The sequence below is a fragment of the Neovison vison genome, chromosome 10 (assembly GCF_020171115.1).
Source record: "Neovison vison isolate M4711 chromosome 10, ASM_NN_V1, whole genome shotgun sequence".
Taxonomy (NCBI): Eukaryota; Metazoa; Chordata; class Mammalia; order Carnivora; family Mustelidae; genus Neogale; species Neogale vison.
The window spans coordinates 39565478-39583609 of record NC_058100.1 but is presented as its reverse complement, the minus strand read 5'-3'; the positions used below and the strand labels follow the sequence as shown (position 1 = coordinate 39583609).

General features: G+C 40.6%; 1 protein-coding gene across 11 annotated transcripts in view; it reads right to left on the bottom strand.

Moving 5' to 3' along the window:
* Positions 1-18132, bottom strand: part of SDCCAG8 (SHH signaling and ciliogenesis regulator SDCCAG8) — a 228725-nt gene that overhangs the window by 150623 nt on the left and 59970 nt on the right. For 10 of the 11 annotated variants that reach the window (XM_044267041.1, XM_044267044.1, XM_044267048.1 and 7 more), the window contains exons 10-12: positions 12794-12946; positions 3705-3839; positions 574-690 (exon numbers count right to left, since the gene is read on the bottom strand). In XM_044267041.1, the coding sequence (XP_044122976.1) occupies positions 574-690; positions 3705-3839; positions 12794-12946 (405 nt within the window). The remainder of the gene's footprint in view (positions 1-573; positions 691-3704; positions 3840-12793; positions 12947-18132) is intronic. The other variant, XM_044267045.1, reaches the window with a different exon arrangement.

The following is an 18132-nucleotide window of genomic DNA, read 5'->3' as shown; positions in this document are numbered from 1 at the left end:
AAAATTGGAGCAGCTATACAATCTCAGCAAAGATACAACATAAAACATCTGTTCAACTGAAGTGGAAGTACGCAGCATGTCCCCCTAACATTTCTAATTTCCCTGTATTTAAGGCTTCTTGAGCAAACGTATTCATGGTTATCTTAGTTAAAACTGGTTTCGCTCTGCCAACAATCAATTTGATTGACATATTTACATATCAACTCATCTCATCTTACAAATTTTAAACTTTTTCACTTAAAATTGGATTCAAGTTGGCATCTTTCAAGAACTTTATGTACGTATATTTTAGGTTCAAACTGTGCATTAGTACATTTTTTTTTAACTTTTGTAAGTAATAGATACACATATCCAAATGTATATTTATGACCTGTCAGATTGGGATTTTATATGCAGGCAGTTGTATTCTCACCATTTCATGTGAAAGGTGATAATTTTAGGCAAGTATAAATGAAATTCTTTTAATAGTATAAACGGGATTGTTCCATTAGTTAGAAGCAATATAATAGAAATAAATAACTTACATCTTTAATTATGTCTTTAATTGTTGTAGTTACACTTGTCATCTCTTACCTCATCTTTAATTTCAAGATCCCTTTTAGTTTTTGTTCTGTACTCTCTGTGTTCCTTCTCTGCCTCATCCTTCTCCATTTTGGTTCTATTCAACTGATAGCGCATTTCCCCACACACCTGTTAGATTGTAAAAACTAGATCAATAGCTGTGGGAATCTACCAGGCCATGCCTGCAATCAGATCTTTTGGTGCCCCCTAGAGGTCATATGCATAAAGTACAGTACAACTTTCCTAAAAACGGCCTTTTCCGTTAGAATATTCAATGTATTCTGTTAAGATGTGAAGGCAATATCAGGTATTAATAAATTTAACAATTTCAAATTATGATAAAGAAATGTATAACTTGGAAGTTTAAGTAATGTGCCCAAGATTTTTTGTGTAAAATAATTTTCAATTGCATATTATCATCCAAAATGCATTATTGTCTCCATTTTATATAGATAAAATCATTAATTAAAATATTAAGCTATGTGACTATCCATTCAAATTGTTATGGTTTAAATATACAGTTTATATAGTAAAGTTTTCCTTTAAAGATTTGATCAGTTAGGCTTTTATTTAAGGAAATTTATAAAGGAATTTTTCTCTCTGCTAAGAGACTGTATGGTATTAAGGTGTATAGTAGAATGCAGTAGTTCCTGTAATTCTTGTAGACAATGTCAATCTTAAGCACTGTGTGATATATTTAAGTTAATAAACACTGTCTGATAAAAGGCACGGACGGGAACCATTTATAACTGTAGCATTCAACATAAAAGGAAAATACACATTTAAGTGAAATGATTTTAACATATCATTAAATAATGAATACACATAGCATCTTAAGAGTGTCATGTCTCATCCTTTATACAATTTTCTTTTTCAATCCAGGGCCTCTACAGACAGGTAAATATATTTGGAAATCCAACCAGCAGATAAATCTAAACAAAGAAATTATGAGCCTTTGAGATAATTGAGAACCTGCAGAGAGATTAATTAACACACAAGTCTGCTAATTCAGTCTTTGATTTACAAATACAACTTTTCAATTTGGGGATTTCTCCAAAACTGATTAGAACTTCAGAAATTAGTTTTTATCATTACTGAGGTATTAGAATCTTACAAAACCTTTATCTCCCGTGTTCAAATAAAATATACTTTGAAAAATAAACAAATCTTTGTCTAAAGGTTATAGTGACAAGACAGAGAAAAGTAAGTTTTTCTCCCCAGTGCCCCTCAAAATGCTAGAAAAAGAATAAAATTACAAAAAAAATTGGTTTGAAATTCAGATGCCTTGAATGTGTCAGAGCTGATGCTTCTCATTTCAGAAAAAAATAAAAATAGTAATTTACAAAAAGTTATTAATTTTAAAGATAAATAAAGTTTAAAATTAAGAATGACAGGAAAAAAAATTAGGGCCCCAATTTGCTTGCTTTCTTATTCTTATTCCAACTTATTTGATTTAAACTCATGAATGAAATGAAAAAAAACCCAATTGATAGTACCAAAAAAATAATAATTACCCAGGCATTGTGTTTCAAACCCAATACCAACACAAAATTATTGTTTATTATTATATGTCTAAGCATTCAGTTTTATTTAAAATTATTTCATCCCTTAATTTTATTTTTAAAGTTCCCTTGCCTTACTATTTTCACTTTAGCACCTGCTAAGTTAATCCATAACCCTTAAGTTTATCTAAAATAAACTGGCAAATTACATTGAAGTAGAACGATATCTCAGGGTTGGAGTCACACAGGAATGCTTCTAATGCTTGAGTCTTTCTGGAAGGTTCTAAAGACAGAGGGAGCATCTTTACTGTACACGTTCCAACAGAAAGTTCTCTCCCTACAACGGACTGGCCCCTCTCACCACCAGCTTCCTCCTATACATCTGGATTAACCACGGCCAGCCCTCAATATCCATTCCCTTACTTCTACCCCTACCTTCACACAAACACATTTAGGGTATTGGATCATATGGTATTTTAAAACTTTTATGTTAGCTAGCTTGAATTTTAGAAAGCAAATGGAGAATTATAGAAATTCAAGGGAAAAATAAGAAAAAATAGGATTTGTTTCTTCTGTATAAAAATTAAAGGTAAGTTTAATTACTAAGTCATAAAGCAACAGTGGCATTACAAATATGTCAACATTTAGGAAGATATACTGACAAGTAAAATGCAGTATGAAAAGGTATGCATTTCAAACAAAATCATCTGTGTAAATTGGTAAAAAAAATCAATCGATTGAATTTATTACATCATGCATGCCTATATTTAGTTTCTTACTTTTAAGGCAACTTATTGCTGAAATCTACATGAACTTTAGTGTTCCATAAATATGTACCTTAGAGTAACAAGCAAAGACTATTAAACATTTCAGTTTTTGGTTTGCAAGCTTGTAATGCCCATAGCGCAGACACCATGATATTTTAAGATTTTATTTGACACTGATATTTTAAAGTATTAAAATAAGACACTTGGTGTTGGAGCTTTGATTTTAGAGTCCAGGTTGAAAAGGAATGGGAGGTGGAGAATTTTTTATATTAAGCACACTCTTCATGTGGTAAATAAATCTCTTTACTATCACTGTAGAGATCAAACCCATGCAATCTCTGGTGTTTAACATCTCTCCTGTCTAATTTAGAAACATATGTTTTATCAAATATTCATTGATTAACGTAATGAAACTTGCTTACTGACAAGTCTGTCTCAGCCATTTAGCTTTGAGTTCTTCCAGGACATTATCTGTGTCTAATTCATCTTCTGCATTTGCAGCACCCATCAGAGGGCCTGTCAATAAGTAAATGCTGGCTTCATGACCATTATGCAGATCTTTACTATCTTTTTTTTTTTTTTTAAGATTTTATTTACTTATTTGACACAGAGAGAGAGAGATCCCAAGTAGGCAGAGAGGCAGGCAGAGAGAGAGGGGGAAGCAGGTTCCCCGAGGAGCAGAGATCCCGACGTGGGGCTTGATCCCAGGACCATGGGACCATGACCTGAGCTGAAGGCAGAGGCTTTAACCCACTGAGCCACCCAGGTGCCCCCGGATCTTTACTATCTTAAAGAACAAAAGTTCTCCACTCCAAACTGCTTTCTGGGCTTTGTACATTAGGAAAAAATTAGAAACTAAAATTTCACTTTGTACCTTTGTGACATCCATTTCTTTGGAAGCAAGCTGGTTTTGAACTTCCTCAAGCTGATTAATAGCTGAAATCTTCTCTCTCGTAACCTTTTCAACCTGGGCCTCCAGTTGGGCAATGTTTTGAGACAGGGACAACATCTGCAAGAAGAAATAGAAGTCCTAAACCATAACGCCATTTGACACTATATATATATATATATATATATATATATATATATATATATATTTAAAGATTTCATTTATTTATTTGACAGAGAGAGAGAGAAAGAGAGAGATCACAAGTAGGCAGAGCAGCAGGCAGAGAGTGGGGGGTGGAGCAGGCTCCCTGCTGAGCAGAGAGCCCGATACAGGTCTCCATCCCAGGACCCTGGGATCATGACCTGAGCCAAAGGCAGATAATTAACCCACTGAGCCACCCAGGCGCCCCCGACACAATAAATATTAAGAACACCGATTACTCAGCCATAAAAAAGAATGAGAATTTGCCATGCGCAACAACATGGACGGACTTAGTGTAATGCTAAGTGAAAGAAATCAGAGAAAGACAAAATATCATATGATTTCACTCATTTGGGGAATTTAAGAAACAAAACAAAGAAAAAAAAAAAGAGAGACAAAGAAACAAAGAAAAAACACAGACTCTTAAATACAGAGAATGAGCCTCCCCCCAGAGGGGAGGTTGGCAGAGGATGGGTGAAATAGATGAAGGGGATTCAGAGCACACTTATCTTGATGAGCACTGAGCAATGTATAGATCTGTTGAATCAGGGGCGTCTGGGAGGCTCAGTGGGTTAGTTCTCTGCCTTCGCCTCAGGCCATGATCTCAGGGTCCTGGGGCCCTGGGATTGAGGCCCACATTGGGCTCTCTGCTCTGCGGGGAGCCTACTTCCCCCCTCTCTCTCTGCCTGCCTCTCTGCCTACTTGTGATCTGTCTTTCCCTCTGTCAAATAAATAAATAAAATCTTAAAAAAAAAAAAAAAAGAAGAACTGTTGAATCATTATATTGTACACCTGAGACTAATATACTACTATATAAAAAAAATCTTGAATTAATGGGAGTCTCTGCACGGTCACTGGGTTCGCTCTTAAGCCATTTCTCTGTGGACTGGGTATGCCCATTTCTCCACTTCCTCAACTCACCCATCCCCCATGACTTAAATATGTACTTCCTTCCCATTCATTCCCTGGTCTCTACCCTCATTTTGGGAATCACATGTAAGATGGTAAGACCAAAGTTTGGGTTGAAACTTTAAGGTGACAGACAATCTATACAAGTTGTGGAAGGGACAGATATGAATAAATTTCAGAGGCAATGTCAAGGAATCAGAGAAGTCTGGGGAGCTGGGCAGCTCAGTTATTTGGGCATCAGACTGTTGGTTTTGGCTTAGGTCATGATCTCAGGGTCCTGGTTCAAGCCCCACGTTGGGCTCCCGCTCAGTAGGGAACCTGCTTGAGAGTCTCTCCTCTCCTTCTCCTTCTGCCCCTCCCCCAAAGCTCACACGTGTGCACACACTCTCTCTCTCAAATCAATAAATCTTAAAAATGATTAAATCTTACAAAAAAAAAAAGAAAGAAAGAAAAGAAATCGGGGAAGTCTTAAACCCTTCTCCCAAATGGAAGGATAGAAGGACCCGATGGGAGAGCTGGAGAGGCGGGGGGTATCTTTAGAGAGAATGACTGGGGTTCTGTGCATCCTACTCCCTCCTCCCAACACCAACAGAGGCGACTGGGGCACTTCCTGAAAAACCCCGCCCACCCTCCTGTTCCCTAGCTACCCCCATTCCTCTTCTTAGCCATCATTCCCTCTCCTCGGGAAGGTTTCCTCGACCTCTCCCTCCCGGCACAAAACAGGAGCCCCTTCCCCCACTCAGGGCTGCTATTAGCTACTCTGTACTGGGACAGCCACGCCTGCGGTCGGCGGCTGGCATCCATTCGCACGGACTGCCGCCCACGTGTGCCAGTGGTTTCATATCTTGACTCTCTCTGGATGCGCTGCCCCCACCACCTCCGTATATCCCCATCACACCACAACGTGCCACGCCTGTGTACCTCCCGCCCCACACACTTGTCTCACTGTTCACTTGCTTCCTCCCTTAGACTACAAGTTTCTCAAGGGCGTGTTCCTCAGGAGGCACAAGTGTTTGACGAATGACTGGATCATTGGCATAAACAGGTGTTTGGAGGAGCTATCCGCTCTATGAATGTCAGCTTCTTACTTTTTCTTCTCAGGGTGAGAAATGCTTTCTAGATCTTAGATTTAACCTTTACAGCCTTTTATGTGCAATGATATTTTACTCTGCTACAGGAAGTCAAAATTTTTTAGACTCTTAATTTCTTGTTTGTATTGGCAGCTTTAAAAGTGAAGTAGAAATGCTACCTTCCTAGAGAGGGAAACACAGACATACCGATCAGTTTTTAATCTGTTAAACAAAAGCATGTAACAAAACTCAAAGAGTATTTTAGGGGCGCCTAGGTGGCTCAGTTGGCTAAGCATCTCCCTTCAGCTGAGGTTGTGATCCCAGGGTCCTGGATTGAGCCCCACAATGGGCTCCTTGCTCAGCAGGGAGCCTGCTTTTCCCCCTCCCACTCCCCTTGATTGTGTTCCCTCTCTTGCTGTCAAATGAATAAATAAAATCTTTAAAAAACAAAACAAAACAAAACAAAATGGAAAGATTATTTTAAATTTACTGTAGTACACAGACATGGGTGTGAATTCAGTTGTACAACTGAAATCAGTAAGAACGCAATGTTTGTGATAAAAATCGAGATTGCCTTTGAATTATGTAACTAGTTCAAGTTGACACATATGAAAATAATGAGCCCTGGTAGTGATTTTCTAATTAAATGGTAGATATATTAATTAACTTTTCCGGGGACTGTGAAGAATTGTACATTTGACTTATGGCTGTTTACATGTCCTTCTTACCCTCAAAAGACTGGCTGAAAATCTAATTTGCACATAAAATTACTTTTACTAATACCAGGCTACATACTATTCTAATGCATATTGCAATCTGAACCCCAAAATGAAAGTCAAAAGAAGTTAAATGCAACCAATAAACAGACTAATTTATACCTCTAATTTAAAAAATTCAAGTTCATAAGTATCCATATTATGAAGGTAATTATAGCTTTTCTGGAACCACACAACAGCAGCGAACTTTAATTACCAGCTACTAAAAATCATACTTACATGTGAAGATATATCTTATGGTAAACATATTAACATTGGTGGTTTCTGAAATAAATATGCAGACATTCACTTGCTAATTGTAAATTCCAAGTCAGTTTCTATTATAAGCATGTAACAAATCACACTCCCTCCATCTGATTCCCTCCCTCTGCCACCCATCACTTCTTTCCTCTGCCCACTACCTGTCTGCTCCCTCCTGTCACCCACTTCCTGAGGCCTCCGCTCCTGTTGTCACACCTTCTTTTCCCCCACGCCCACCATCTGGAAGTCAGCATTACACTGCAGGAGCTTCTCCATCCACATCTGTTGCGGAGACAGAAGGAGCACAGACAGCTGCAACACTGCTGGATGTCCAGGGCGTCGACATCAGGTAAGTCCTTTAAACTTTGACAGGGGCAAGCAAGAGACAAGGACACCCAGGCTGGGAGAGCTTGATGGAAATCTTTAGGCTAAAGCAGTCCCTAGTGTCCTGAACATGGTATAAAGTGGTACTCACTACAGAACAGGTGCGAGAATGAAGGATGCTAGCCATGGACTGTTATCAAGGGAACCAACTGAAAAAATGTGTAAACCATAGGGGGCGCTCACTAAGTATGATAAATGACAGATTGAACTAAAAGACCCAGGGGCTCAGCGCAGCCAAGGACCATAACTGAAGACAACAAACAAACTCACAGCAAGTACTGTTCATGGGGGGAATGATTCAAAATCTGTCTAGGTAGAAGACATCTGCTCTCCTAGAGCTTCCCACACACGCGAAATTTAATGAGAACGAGTCAGGAGAAAGGAAAGAAAAATAATAAAAAGAGAGGAAGAAAGTCTAAAAGTCTCACAAGCCTTCCTGACTGCTCAGAAAGGGGGCGGGGGGTGCTTGCTTTAGCCCTAACTACAGAGCTCTCACAACATTAGGATGAATTGTTCAGTCTCCCGCTTCGATTAACGTCCTCTGCCAGGCCGAGTGAGATTCATTCTCTCTTTTCATTCCCTTGAAGGGCAAATTATATTGAATTAATTTTCAGTTTAAAAAAATGAGATTCAGAAAATTAAGGAATCTGCCGAAGTTCATTGAAGCTAATGAATCAAAAGTAAAGCCAGGCTTTATATTCAAATCTGTCAGCTTTACTAATACAGAGGCCCGAGAAATCTATCCCTTCTGGCTGGTGGCTTCTCTTTCCCTGGAGTAAGAATGGTAATAGTCTCGAGCTGAAAGTTATTAAATGTCCACTCTAAACCAAGTATCTCAGGCCCTTTCGAAACATTCAGATTTAATCCTACCAATTCCTTGAGTAGATCCACTCGATTACTTACTCCTCTGAAATTTGGAGAAGTCAAATGAATTATTCAAGGTCCCAGAAAGCTCAACCTGCATTCAAATCTAAATCCTTTGACCCCAAACCAAAGCCACCTGCTGCCATCTTCTGGTGATGGCCAGGCCCAAGTGCAAGGACCACTCTGAGCTCTTCATTCAGACACTTTATTTAGGGCGGGACCTTGAGATTCAATGTCAGCCAAGGCTGGTCTTTGCTATGGGTCCCATTCTCTGTCACACACACAACATGAAGCACACAGTTGCCGCCACGCCACACCTCACGCTCAGTTACAGCCAGCATTCCTCTCCCGGTGCTCTGCATTTCTGAATCCCACCGACACTCTGAAACTCAGTGAAATCGCCATGTTCCTCACAAAATCTTCCATGATCTCTTGCAGACACAGACTGTTCTGACCCTCTGAAGAAACATCTCAGTCGTACCTTTCCGACGGCACAGGGCCTTCTTCCTTCCCCTGTACTCTATTCATTCACTCATTCGACAAATACATGTGGAGCACATTCTATGGGAGTGGGATATGCCAAGAAATGACAATATTAAGGAACCACACAACCAGGGGACTCAGCGAAAACTGGGGGAGACAAACAATTCAGTAAGAATTTGCAGTTAGTTGAGTTACAGGAGCCCAGAGGGGAGGCTCTCGATTCATCTCTGGGAGTAGGTGGTAACTAGGACTCTGAAGGGTCGACTGGAGAGGGCAAGGGGCCAACCATGTGCAAAATCCTGAAATGAAAGCACAGCATGGCAGACAGGCATGGGAGTGCGGTAGGTCAGTATGGGGGCAATGCAAGGAGAGAAGTGGAAGGAGATGACCCTGGAAAGCCAAAGAGAGAAAAAGAAATGTAGAATTTTCAAGTGATTCTAAAGGATCCTAAATTTTATCCAAGGGGTTGCAGCGAGACATGAAAGGATTTTAAAGCAAAAGACTGACATATTGACATGTTCGTTTTAGAAAGATCATCCTGGCTGTGGCTTAGATGAGAGGGAGGGGAGACTGGAAGGAGGGGGGCTCAGGCCTATAGAAATCATCCAGGGTGGAGGTCCAGATAGCAGTGGGGTGGACAGACAGGGCAATGGGAAATTCCTAGGTGCAGGAGTCGCTAGAATTTGATGACCTAATGATGAGTAGGGTGAGGGAGGGAAAGGGCACAAGAACGTCAGCAAGATTTGGGGGTTGGAAACTGGATGAACGGCGGCTTCCCTGGGAGAGGGAGGACGGGAAGTGAAGCTGGTTTGGGAGCTCACTGGGGAGCTGGGGATTTAGGAATCGATTCCACATACATGAAACTAGGAGCAGCAGTAATGCCGAAGACCCCCAAATCTAAGGCTCTCTGCTACACTCTAGACCTTTCCATCAAGCTGCCTTCAGGATGTGTTTCCTTCCTTGCCTCAAAGGCACTTTAAACTCAGAGAAAACGGAAAAGCACACACCATCATCCTCTCAAATCAAGAATATAGATCCAAAGAAATCAAGGAAAGAGAATCTTTTGAAGGGAAAAAGAACTAAAAAAAATTCCCTAAAAGTAGCACAAGGAGGGCTTCCGTGAACACAGTGAGAGGTGAAACAATGGAGAGGACACGTACAGACAGACCTTTCGAGCAATGTGCCCATCACGGGGAAGAGCATGGAGGGACATGGCCTCACCGTGGTGGCTTCCAACCTTGACTGCACACTGGACTCCCCTGAACAACATCAACAATACGGACACCCGGATCCTACTACAGCTGCTTACACGACTCGGTTTGGGATGCCGATGGACAGTAAGATTTCTGGAGCCTCCGTGGAGCCGAGATTGAGAACTACCGGATTGGAGGATTGTTTCTTTCAATGGATGAGAGAAACCTGAGCAGCTTCTCCTCATGAGGAAGACAATTCGGTGGGGGGGAAGAGAATAGAAATGATATCCCTGAGGGGGACCGGGGTGGCTCAGTCGGTTGAGCACCCGACTTTTGCTTTCTGCTCAGGTCATGATCTCAGGGTCTTGGGATCGAGCCCTGGGACAGGCTCTGCGCTCAGCTCAGAGTCTGCTTGTCCCTCTCCCTCCTCCTCAGCCTTACGCACCCCTTCAAATAAATAAATAAAATCTTTACATTAAAAAAAAAAAGAAGAAGAAAAAGAAATGATCTCCCTGAGGTGCAGGAAGAGAATGGAATCCAGGGCAAAGGGAATGAGTGAGCGTGCGGCTTCTCCTCTTCTGACGGGGTTGGTGTCCTGGTAGAATTTTACTTGAAGGCACAAGTGAGAGGGAAGTGAAATAGGGGAAATGGCTGAAGTTATCAGTTTTTTTGTTAGGTAAGTAAGGCTCTCCGCTGAGAGTGAGGGGAACGCTGGTATAGTAGAGATTCTGAGGAGAATAAAAGTGATTTAAAATGGTCCTTGAAAATGGGCCCAAGATACCATCACTGCCACCTGGACTAGGATAATTACCTCCCACCTGATCTCCAGGCATTCATTCTGATTTTCCTTCCAATCTCTTGACAGATGGTGCTTCTCAAATATAAATGGCATCATGACGCTGCCCAATTTAAAGTTGTTCAATGGCTCTACATTAGTTTTCGGATAAAATTAAAAATCATGTACACTTTAAGGCCATCCGTGCTTTGGTCCCTACATACTACCCCAGCCTCATCCCCCGCCACTGTCCCCACTCCCATGCTCCGGTCACCCGGGCCTTCTTGAAATTCCAAAAAAGTCAGACGCTCTTTAGCTTCAGAGTCTGGGGCTGTCATTTCCCTGGGCATGAAACTCTTCCCCTCCACTCTTCAGCCGACCGCTCCCACTCAACCCTTTTGAGTTTGTAAAATCTCTTCCATAGGACAGTCCCTCCTGACGGCCTGGACTCAGACGCGCCTGAATCACATTCCCTGGTACCCTCTGTGGTACTTCCTGTGATACTGTACTGTACTGCGATACGATACTGTGCTGTACATACAATACTTTCTGTGATACTATACTGTACTGCGATAAAGTAATCAGAGTTTGATTAAAAATCACGTATGGGGGCACCTGGGTGGCTCAGCGGGTTAAGGCTCTGCCTCCGGCTCAGGTCATGATCTCAGGGTCTTGGGATCAAGCCCTGCATCCGGCTCTCTGCTCAGCAGGGAGGCTGCTTCCTCCTCTCTCTCTGTCTGCCTCTCTGCCTACTTGAGGTCTCTATCTGTCAAATAAATCAGTAAAATCTTTAAGAAAAAAAATCACGTATGGAAGTGTTTAATGTCTTCCTCTCCTTCCTCTGGCAGCGGGTCTGCACGCTCCCGGGCCCTCCAGTCACCATCCGCTGAGTGCGGCAAAACGGGGGAGAGGACTGCTGGGAAGCAGCGGGAGCACCGCGGACACCGGGTCCTGACGCACAGCGGCGCCGTCTGCAAGGCTCAGCTCGCCCGCGCCGGCCACAGAAGGCAGACGGTCAGACTGGCCTAGAGCGAGGTTCTAACAGGCGCCACTTTTCGAAAGGCTGAGACAAGGGAGTTTACAATAAATGCCTCCGACACTCGCGTGACTTAAAACCCCTGGACATAACTTGTGCTCTTCCTCTTTATGTAACCTCAGGAGCACACACTGGCCTCGCACAGCGACACTCAGGAGCCGTGGCTGAGCAACATGGTCATGACTCACCAGAGTATCACAATACACAGCATTCGGGGTACATGCTGCGAGTCGCTTTAAAAACCAAACTAAACAAAACATGCAATGGCTGTTTTAGTGATTTTACAGACCCCACGTTGCTCAGTTTTTACTCTTTCGTAGCAACTTTAAAGGTTTATTTATTTTAGAGAGAGAGTGAGATAGCATGTAAGCTGGGCGAGGAGGGGGGAGACAGAGAAAGAATCCCAAGCAGACCCCACACTGAGCACGGAGCCCACTTGGGGGTCCCTCTCACGACCCTGAGATCATGACCTGATCGAAACCAAGAGGTGGACACTCAGCTGACTGAGCTACCCAGGCGCCCCCACGGCAGTAACTTTAAAGTTAGGCTTTAATTCCATATCCCGGTTATGACTCTTTTCCAAACGCTGCCCATTTCGTGTCAGCTGCTCCTTTTGCCTTTCTTCTCTTCCCTCCGTGTGTTCATCTGGTTACGTCCATTATTCATCACGCACTTTGTCAGAACCTACTTTGTACAGTGCAGATAATTACTTTTTCTTGGTTACTTGGTTTCTTACATGTGTTTCATCTTCTACAAGTCTACTTTGAGAGTGGGCGAATTTAGTGGGGGAGTCAACTTTCCTGGGTGTAGCCCAGGTTGAAATAAAATCTGGGTATCTGCAGAGCACCTGCCTTTGGCTGACAAACATGAGAGAGGGAATCAAACAGAATGGTGGGATCAAAGTATAATCTTACGATTTCCTACCACGGAATCGAATTGACTATTTCACTTGGAGAGGTCTGAGAATATAACTTTCCTCGAGAAATTGGTGGGAGAATGGAAAATTTCTGTGAACTCTAGATTACAAGTAACTACGTACGGAGCGTTCATTCAAGAAGGCCAGCCTACCGTACCACCGCATCACCGGTGACATCACCAAAAACGTTTCTGCCGCAGCAGGTCACAAACTGAATCCACAAGTACCTTTGATCCCAGGTCCTCCCGTTCCTTTGTTATTTCTTTTCTCATTGCCTCCTTCTCAAAGGCCCTTTTCTCTTGCTGAGACGCGAGTTCTTTTTCCAGTCGCTCTGTCTGCCTTTCCAGTTCGTTCTTCAACTGCTCACACTGGATTAAAGCCTGCCAGAGGAAGACGGGAGTGAAACAGGGCCTCTGACTTTGCAGAAAATGAGAGGAAAATGAGACAATTAAGCTTCAATTTTATTTAAAATCATTGCAACTCACTGTAAAGCCCATTAGAGTAATTTTATATTTATTTGTCAATACCACGCAAAACTAAAACACTATTCAAATGTTACTTTTATTCACACATTTCAATTTTCACAATTAAGGCTATATTAACTAAGCAACTAAGAAAATTCAGGTTAATGGACCCTGATGAACACCACAGACGAAACCAAATTTTGAAAACAAGAAACAGAAAAATCAAGTGATCTAATATTTTTCAATTATATAGAATATTTATACTAAATGAAATATAGAGGTATCCAATATAACTAACTTTTCACTTACTTATGGTTAAAAATTAGTGAAATACTTCAAAACTTAAAATGAGAAGTACTTTTATTATATACTGGCATTCATTTTTAACATCATCAAGTAATCAAGTTTCCTTAAATATAACTAGGATAAGATTTAGTTCACTCTCTTTATAAACATAACAAAAGTAAAAATTATATAATAATAAAAATTAGTAAAAGATAATAAAAAATTAGGTAATAAAAAATAATTTAAAAATAGTAATAATAAAAAATTTAGATAAAGACTCAAAACAACATTTACCACCTAGTTCTATGAAATGAGAAGTGCCATCGTTCACTGCTGGTAACTTACAAGTCCACGGTTGTTCCTTAGTCCTAATTTCTCACTCTGAATTTCTAGAAGTAAAAACTTTCTAACTTCCTTTTAACTACATCTACTATCTTTATGCAAAATACCCAATAAAAAAAAAAAGAGGAAAGTTTCCAATAGGAAACTAATTTCAAAATTCCAATTTAAAAAACCCCAATAAATGTAAGGTACTTGACACAGAACCTCTGAGTCATTCTATGGTGTCTTAGTCTGATCCCAGTGACTTCTTATCCAATATCCAACATCAACCTCATTCAAACGCTGTGTTCCCCTGAATTGGAAACCCAAGTAACCCAAGTCTCACATAACTTACAAACTGTGTAAGTACATATCAAGTTATATATTTGATAGTCATATCTGTTGTGGATGATGAGGGAAGTGGTCTTAGTAACGTATGCATAGCTTTGCTTCCCTCTGGTGAAAGCTATAATAAATACAGACAATAAATTATCTAGGGTATGTGAATTTCCTTCTCTTCATCTGGAAGCCATTAAACCCTAATTTATTTCAAATTCTTCTGGAAAGTTTCTACACTCCTAGGCTTGAAATAGGTGGGTAAAACCCAATTGTCTCAGATTAATTAACAAGCACATCTAGTGACTGAGAAATAATTCTCCTATGGACTTGGTCCCAAGTTCAATTCTAGTTGAGAATGTCCATAAAATAAAATTCTCCATTAGAGTTTAAAAGAAGTGGAAAAGCAGAGTTTTCCTATAATTTAAGCCCTCGGAGAGGGATATATTATGAATTTCAGATTTTTTTGCCTCGGAACACAATTGCTGTTGTGAAAAATACTTTTATATGAACCTAATAAAAATGTTCACAACTTTCACAGATCTAATACCACTGGCACGAGAGAATGAAATGACTATTGACTACAAACCAATATTTCTAATCAGAAGCTTCTTTACTGAACAAAAACTCAGGAGTCAACAGTATTAAGCACAGAACAGCGGAAGGGACTGCAGAAGATCTAAGAGCGGGCTGACATGAAGAGCCAAAGAACCAATTCCAAGAAGTCAGTCAGTTTGGGAACCAGTAACAGTAAATGATCCTGACAGCGTAAGGGGCCTAATCTCAGGGTAAGAGGTATAAATGAAAAGTATAATGTACAAGGCAAGAAGCTGTAAATCACTTAAAACCACTGCTGAAGGCTTCTCCCTCTTAGGGCTTGCCACCATGAAGAGGTAATGATGAGGAGATAAGTAAAAGTAAGGGCTTTTATTTGTCTTGATTTTAATATATATGCCAGGTCCCAGTGAAGAAATTATGAAGGATCAGTAACACTTGGATTTATAGAAGCAATTTAATCTTTCTAAAGATAGCTCCCTTACCGTGGCTCTCACATACTAGAAGGTGAAGGAGAACTAAACAAATGTTTATACAGTCTTTCCATTAGAACTTTACCTTCAAAAAAAAAAAAAAGAATTTATTTATTGGAGAGAGCATGCACACAAGAGGGTACAAGCAGGGGGAGGGACGGAGGCAGAGGGAGAAGGAGGCTCCCTGCTGAGCAGCAAGCCCAAGGAGGACTCAGGGCTCCATCTCAAGACCCCGGGATCACAACAGGAGCAGAAGGCAGCTGCTTAACCGACTGAGCCACCCGGTGTCCCAAAGCTTCACTTTTCCATTCCAGGGCTCCCTCTCCCAGTTTCCAGAAGCCCAGCTGATTCGGTGCTCCCTGATTCTGCTCATCTAACCATCCCACAAGGGCATAACTGAATTCTCACAAGCGAGGTCAGTAAATGGTCAGTTACAGCTAGCTGACAGACCTTCGGAGAGGCCCAAGTTGATGTGGGGCCTGCAGCTTCCATTTCTCCCAGAGGTTCCCCAAGGGGTGACTTCCTTTTCTCCCTAAGCAGAGCCCCTTTCTGATGGAAACGGCTGTAGCTCCAGGAGTTGAGGGAATTACACTATTGACCCGCCCAGTCGACTCAATCCTCAATCGACCTTTTCTCTTCTGGGAAATTTTGTTATTTGTGGTTATTCTACATTGGTCACATTAACATATTTTTCAAAACATAATTTATTGGACTTGATATTCCCAGCCCTAGTTTTATTAAACCAACAAGTATGAATTACTGTCTTAATGGGGTCAAAACATTTTCTGAAACAAATTTATATCTAGTCAACTCCATTTTTTAAAAACAGGAAGCCTATTTTAGGACATATGAAAATTCTTCCCAAGTGCTAGGGTTAGATTTCTAGAAATCCTTGTGACTGAAGAATTCGCAATTCAGTAATTAAAGATCTTCTGAGAAATAACAAAATTCACACTTAAGAAAATTAAATTTAAGGGATGCCTGGACGTCTCAGTCGGTTAAGCGTCTGCCTTTGGCTCAGTTCGTGATCCCAGGGTCCTGGAATCAAGCCCTGAATCAGGCTCCCTGCTCAACAGGGAGTCTGCTTCTCCCTCTCCCTCTGCCTCCTGCTCCCCCTGCTTGTGCTCTCTCTGTCTCTCAGATAAATAAAATCTTTTTAAAAATTAAATATAAAATTCACATAAAAATTTATGAAAATGTTTTCATTTTTATGAACTATATAGCGCACAAAACTAAAAATGATTGTCAATATGTTTTAAGCACGTAACTTACAAATAATGACAAGTATTGATTTTTTAATTTATAAACTCTTCCTTGCTAGAAACTTATCAGCCTGTCCCTATCTCCCATTTTCAAGATGTTAATAATTTGTTTCTGCTTCGTGGCAGATACCGTGCACATCAAGAAGTGATGGGCACCTGGGTAGCCCCTAAGCATCTGGCTCTTGATTTTGCTTCAGGTCATGACATCAGTTCATGACCTCCCCACTGAGTGTGGAGCTTAACATTCTTTCCTTCTCTTTCTGCCCTTTCCTGCCCCCAAACCCACTTGCGCAACCATTCTCTCTCTCTCAAAAAAAAAAAAAAAAAAAAGAAAAGAAAAAAGAAAAAGAAAAAGAAAAGAAAGTGCATTATATTCTCTGACTGGGCTTGCAATCAAATGACCAAATGTTTTGATCTTTTCACTTTAGGTTTCTAATTTTCGCCTTTCTGATTCTGTAGTCTAAGCAAAGAATAATTTCAAAAGGAAAAAAAAAAAGTTTTAGGGACATTTAGTCATGGGTTTCTGTCTTTTGTGTTGCTTTTTGTTTTTGTTTTTGTTTTTTTTAAATCTTGCCTTGGAGGGTTATCTCATTATAGATACATTCATGATAACTCCATACCAAAGCCAACAATTTCCCTTTCAATAGAAGCAAGCAGGTGTGAGGCCTGGGTAACCGTTTCATGTTGTAGCTTTACCAAGGCATCACTGCAGAACCTCTGCTTCCCCTACCCCATTTATCCGGAGGATATTTTTTTTCTCTCTTGCAATGGCTTGCAATTTTCACAGTAAACCCAAACCATTTATTGATCACTCACCATGTGCCAGATACTCTGCTAAATGGCTTACATGGATTACTTTATTTAAGACTCTTACTAAATTTTAAGTAGATCTTATCACTCAGCAGAAGAAACAGCAGCTCTGAGACATTAAGTATCTGTCCGGGATCACAGACCTGAACAGTGGCAGAGCAGAGATTTGAGCCAGGGGGTTCCACAGATGAATCGATTCATGGCATTATAGCTTTCTCATGTTAAAGATTTATTTCCTTATAAAATCCTCGGGTGTTTTCACTGCCATCGTCAATTTAAGTATAGAACTTAGTTAATTCCTCTGGTGCACTTACTTAGCCTGCAATGTGAAAATGGGAACACTAGGTGGCAACAAATATCAAGGAACCCATTTCATCAGCTCAAGGATCAAGTAGTTGGTTTCAAAATTAAAATACGGATTCCATTTTACTTTTTTACTACTCTCACTAAGCAAAATTCCTATTATGTTTCAACATACCTAAGATAAATCCTAATAGATGTGCATTGTATTTTGTAAACTGCACAGAAATCCGTTCTTGCATTATTACTAATTCAAGGAAAAATGCTTTAGATTTGCAATACACAATAGCTTCTTTTGTTCTTAACTGTTAGATATTTAAAAGCACTAATTACAAAAATCCATATTCATAATTAAAGCTAACAGTCGACTTTGATTCAATTCAACATCGTGTAACTAATATGCAAATGGCCACCTGAGGAATACAATGATAATATTAGAGACCTGCCCTTTAAGGTCTTTTGGTAGTAAGAGCTACATAAACAACTACCAAAATGATACCAGCTCCCGCAGAATATGGAGGAGAAAGAGATTAATTCAAACAAGAAAGGACTGGGGCAAACTCTGGGGAAGACTGCGGCCTGGGCTGAGCCCCAAGGTTGAACAGACAGATCAATGCACTGCTGTAAAGTATAGCGTCAGCAAATTCATGGTCACATTCAGGAAGGTCACATTCCTGACCCTGTAAGTCACATTCAGGAAACAACACAGGTCTTGTGAAAGACTGTAGTAAAAATAAGGCTAGAAGAGTTAGGTTGGGGC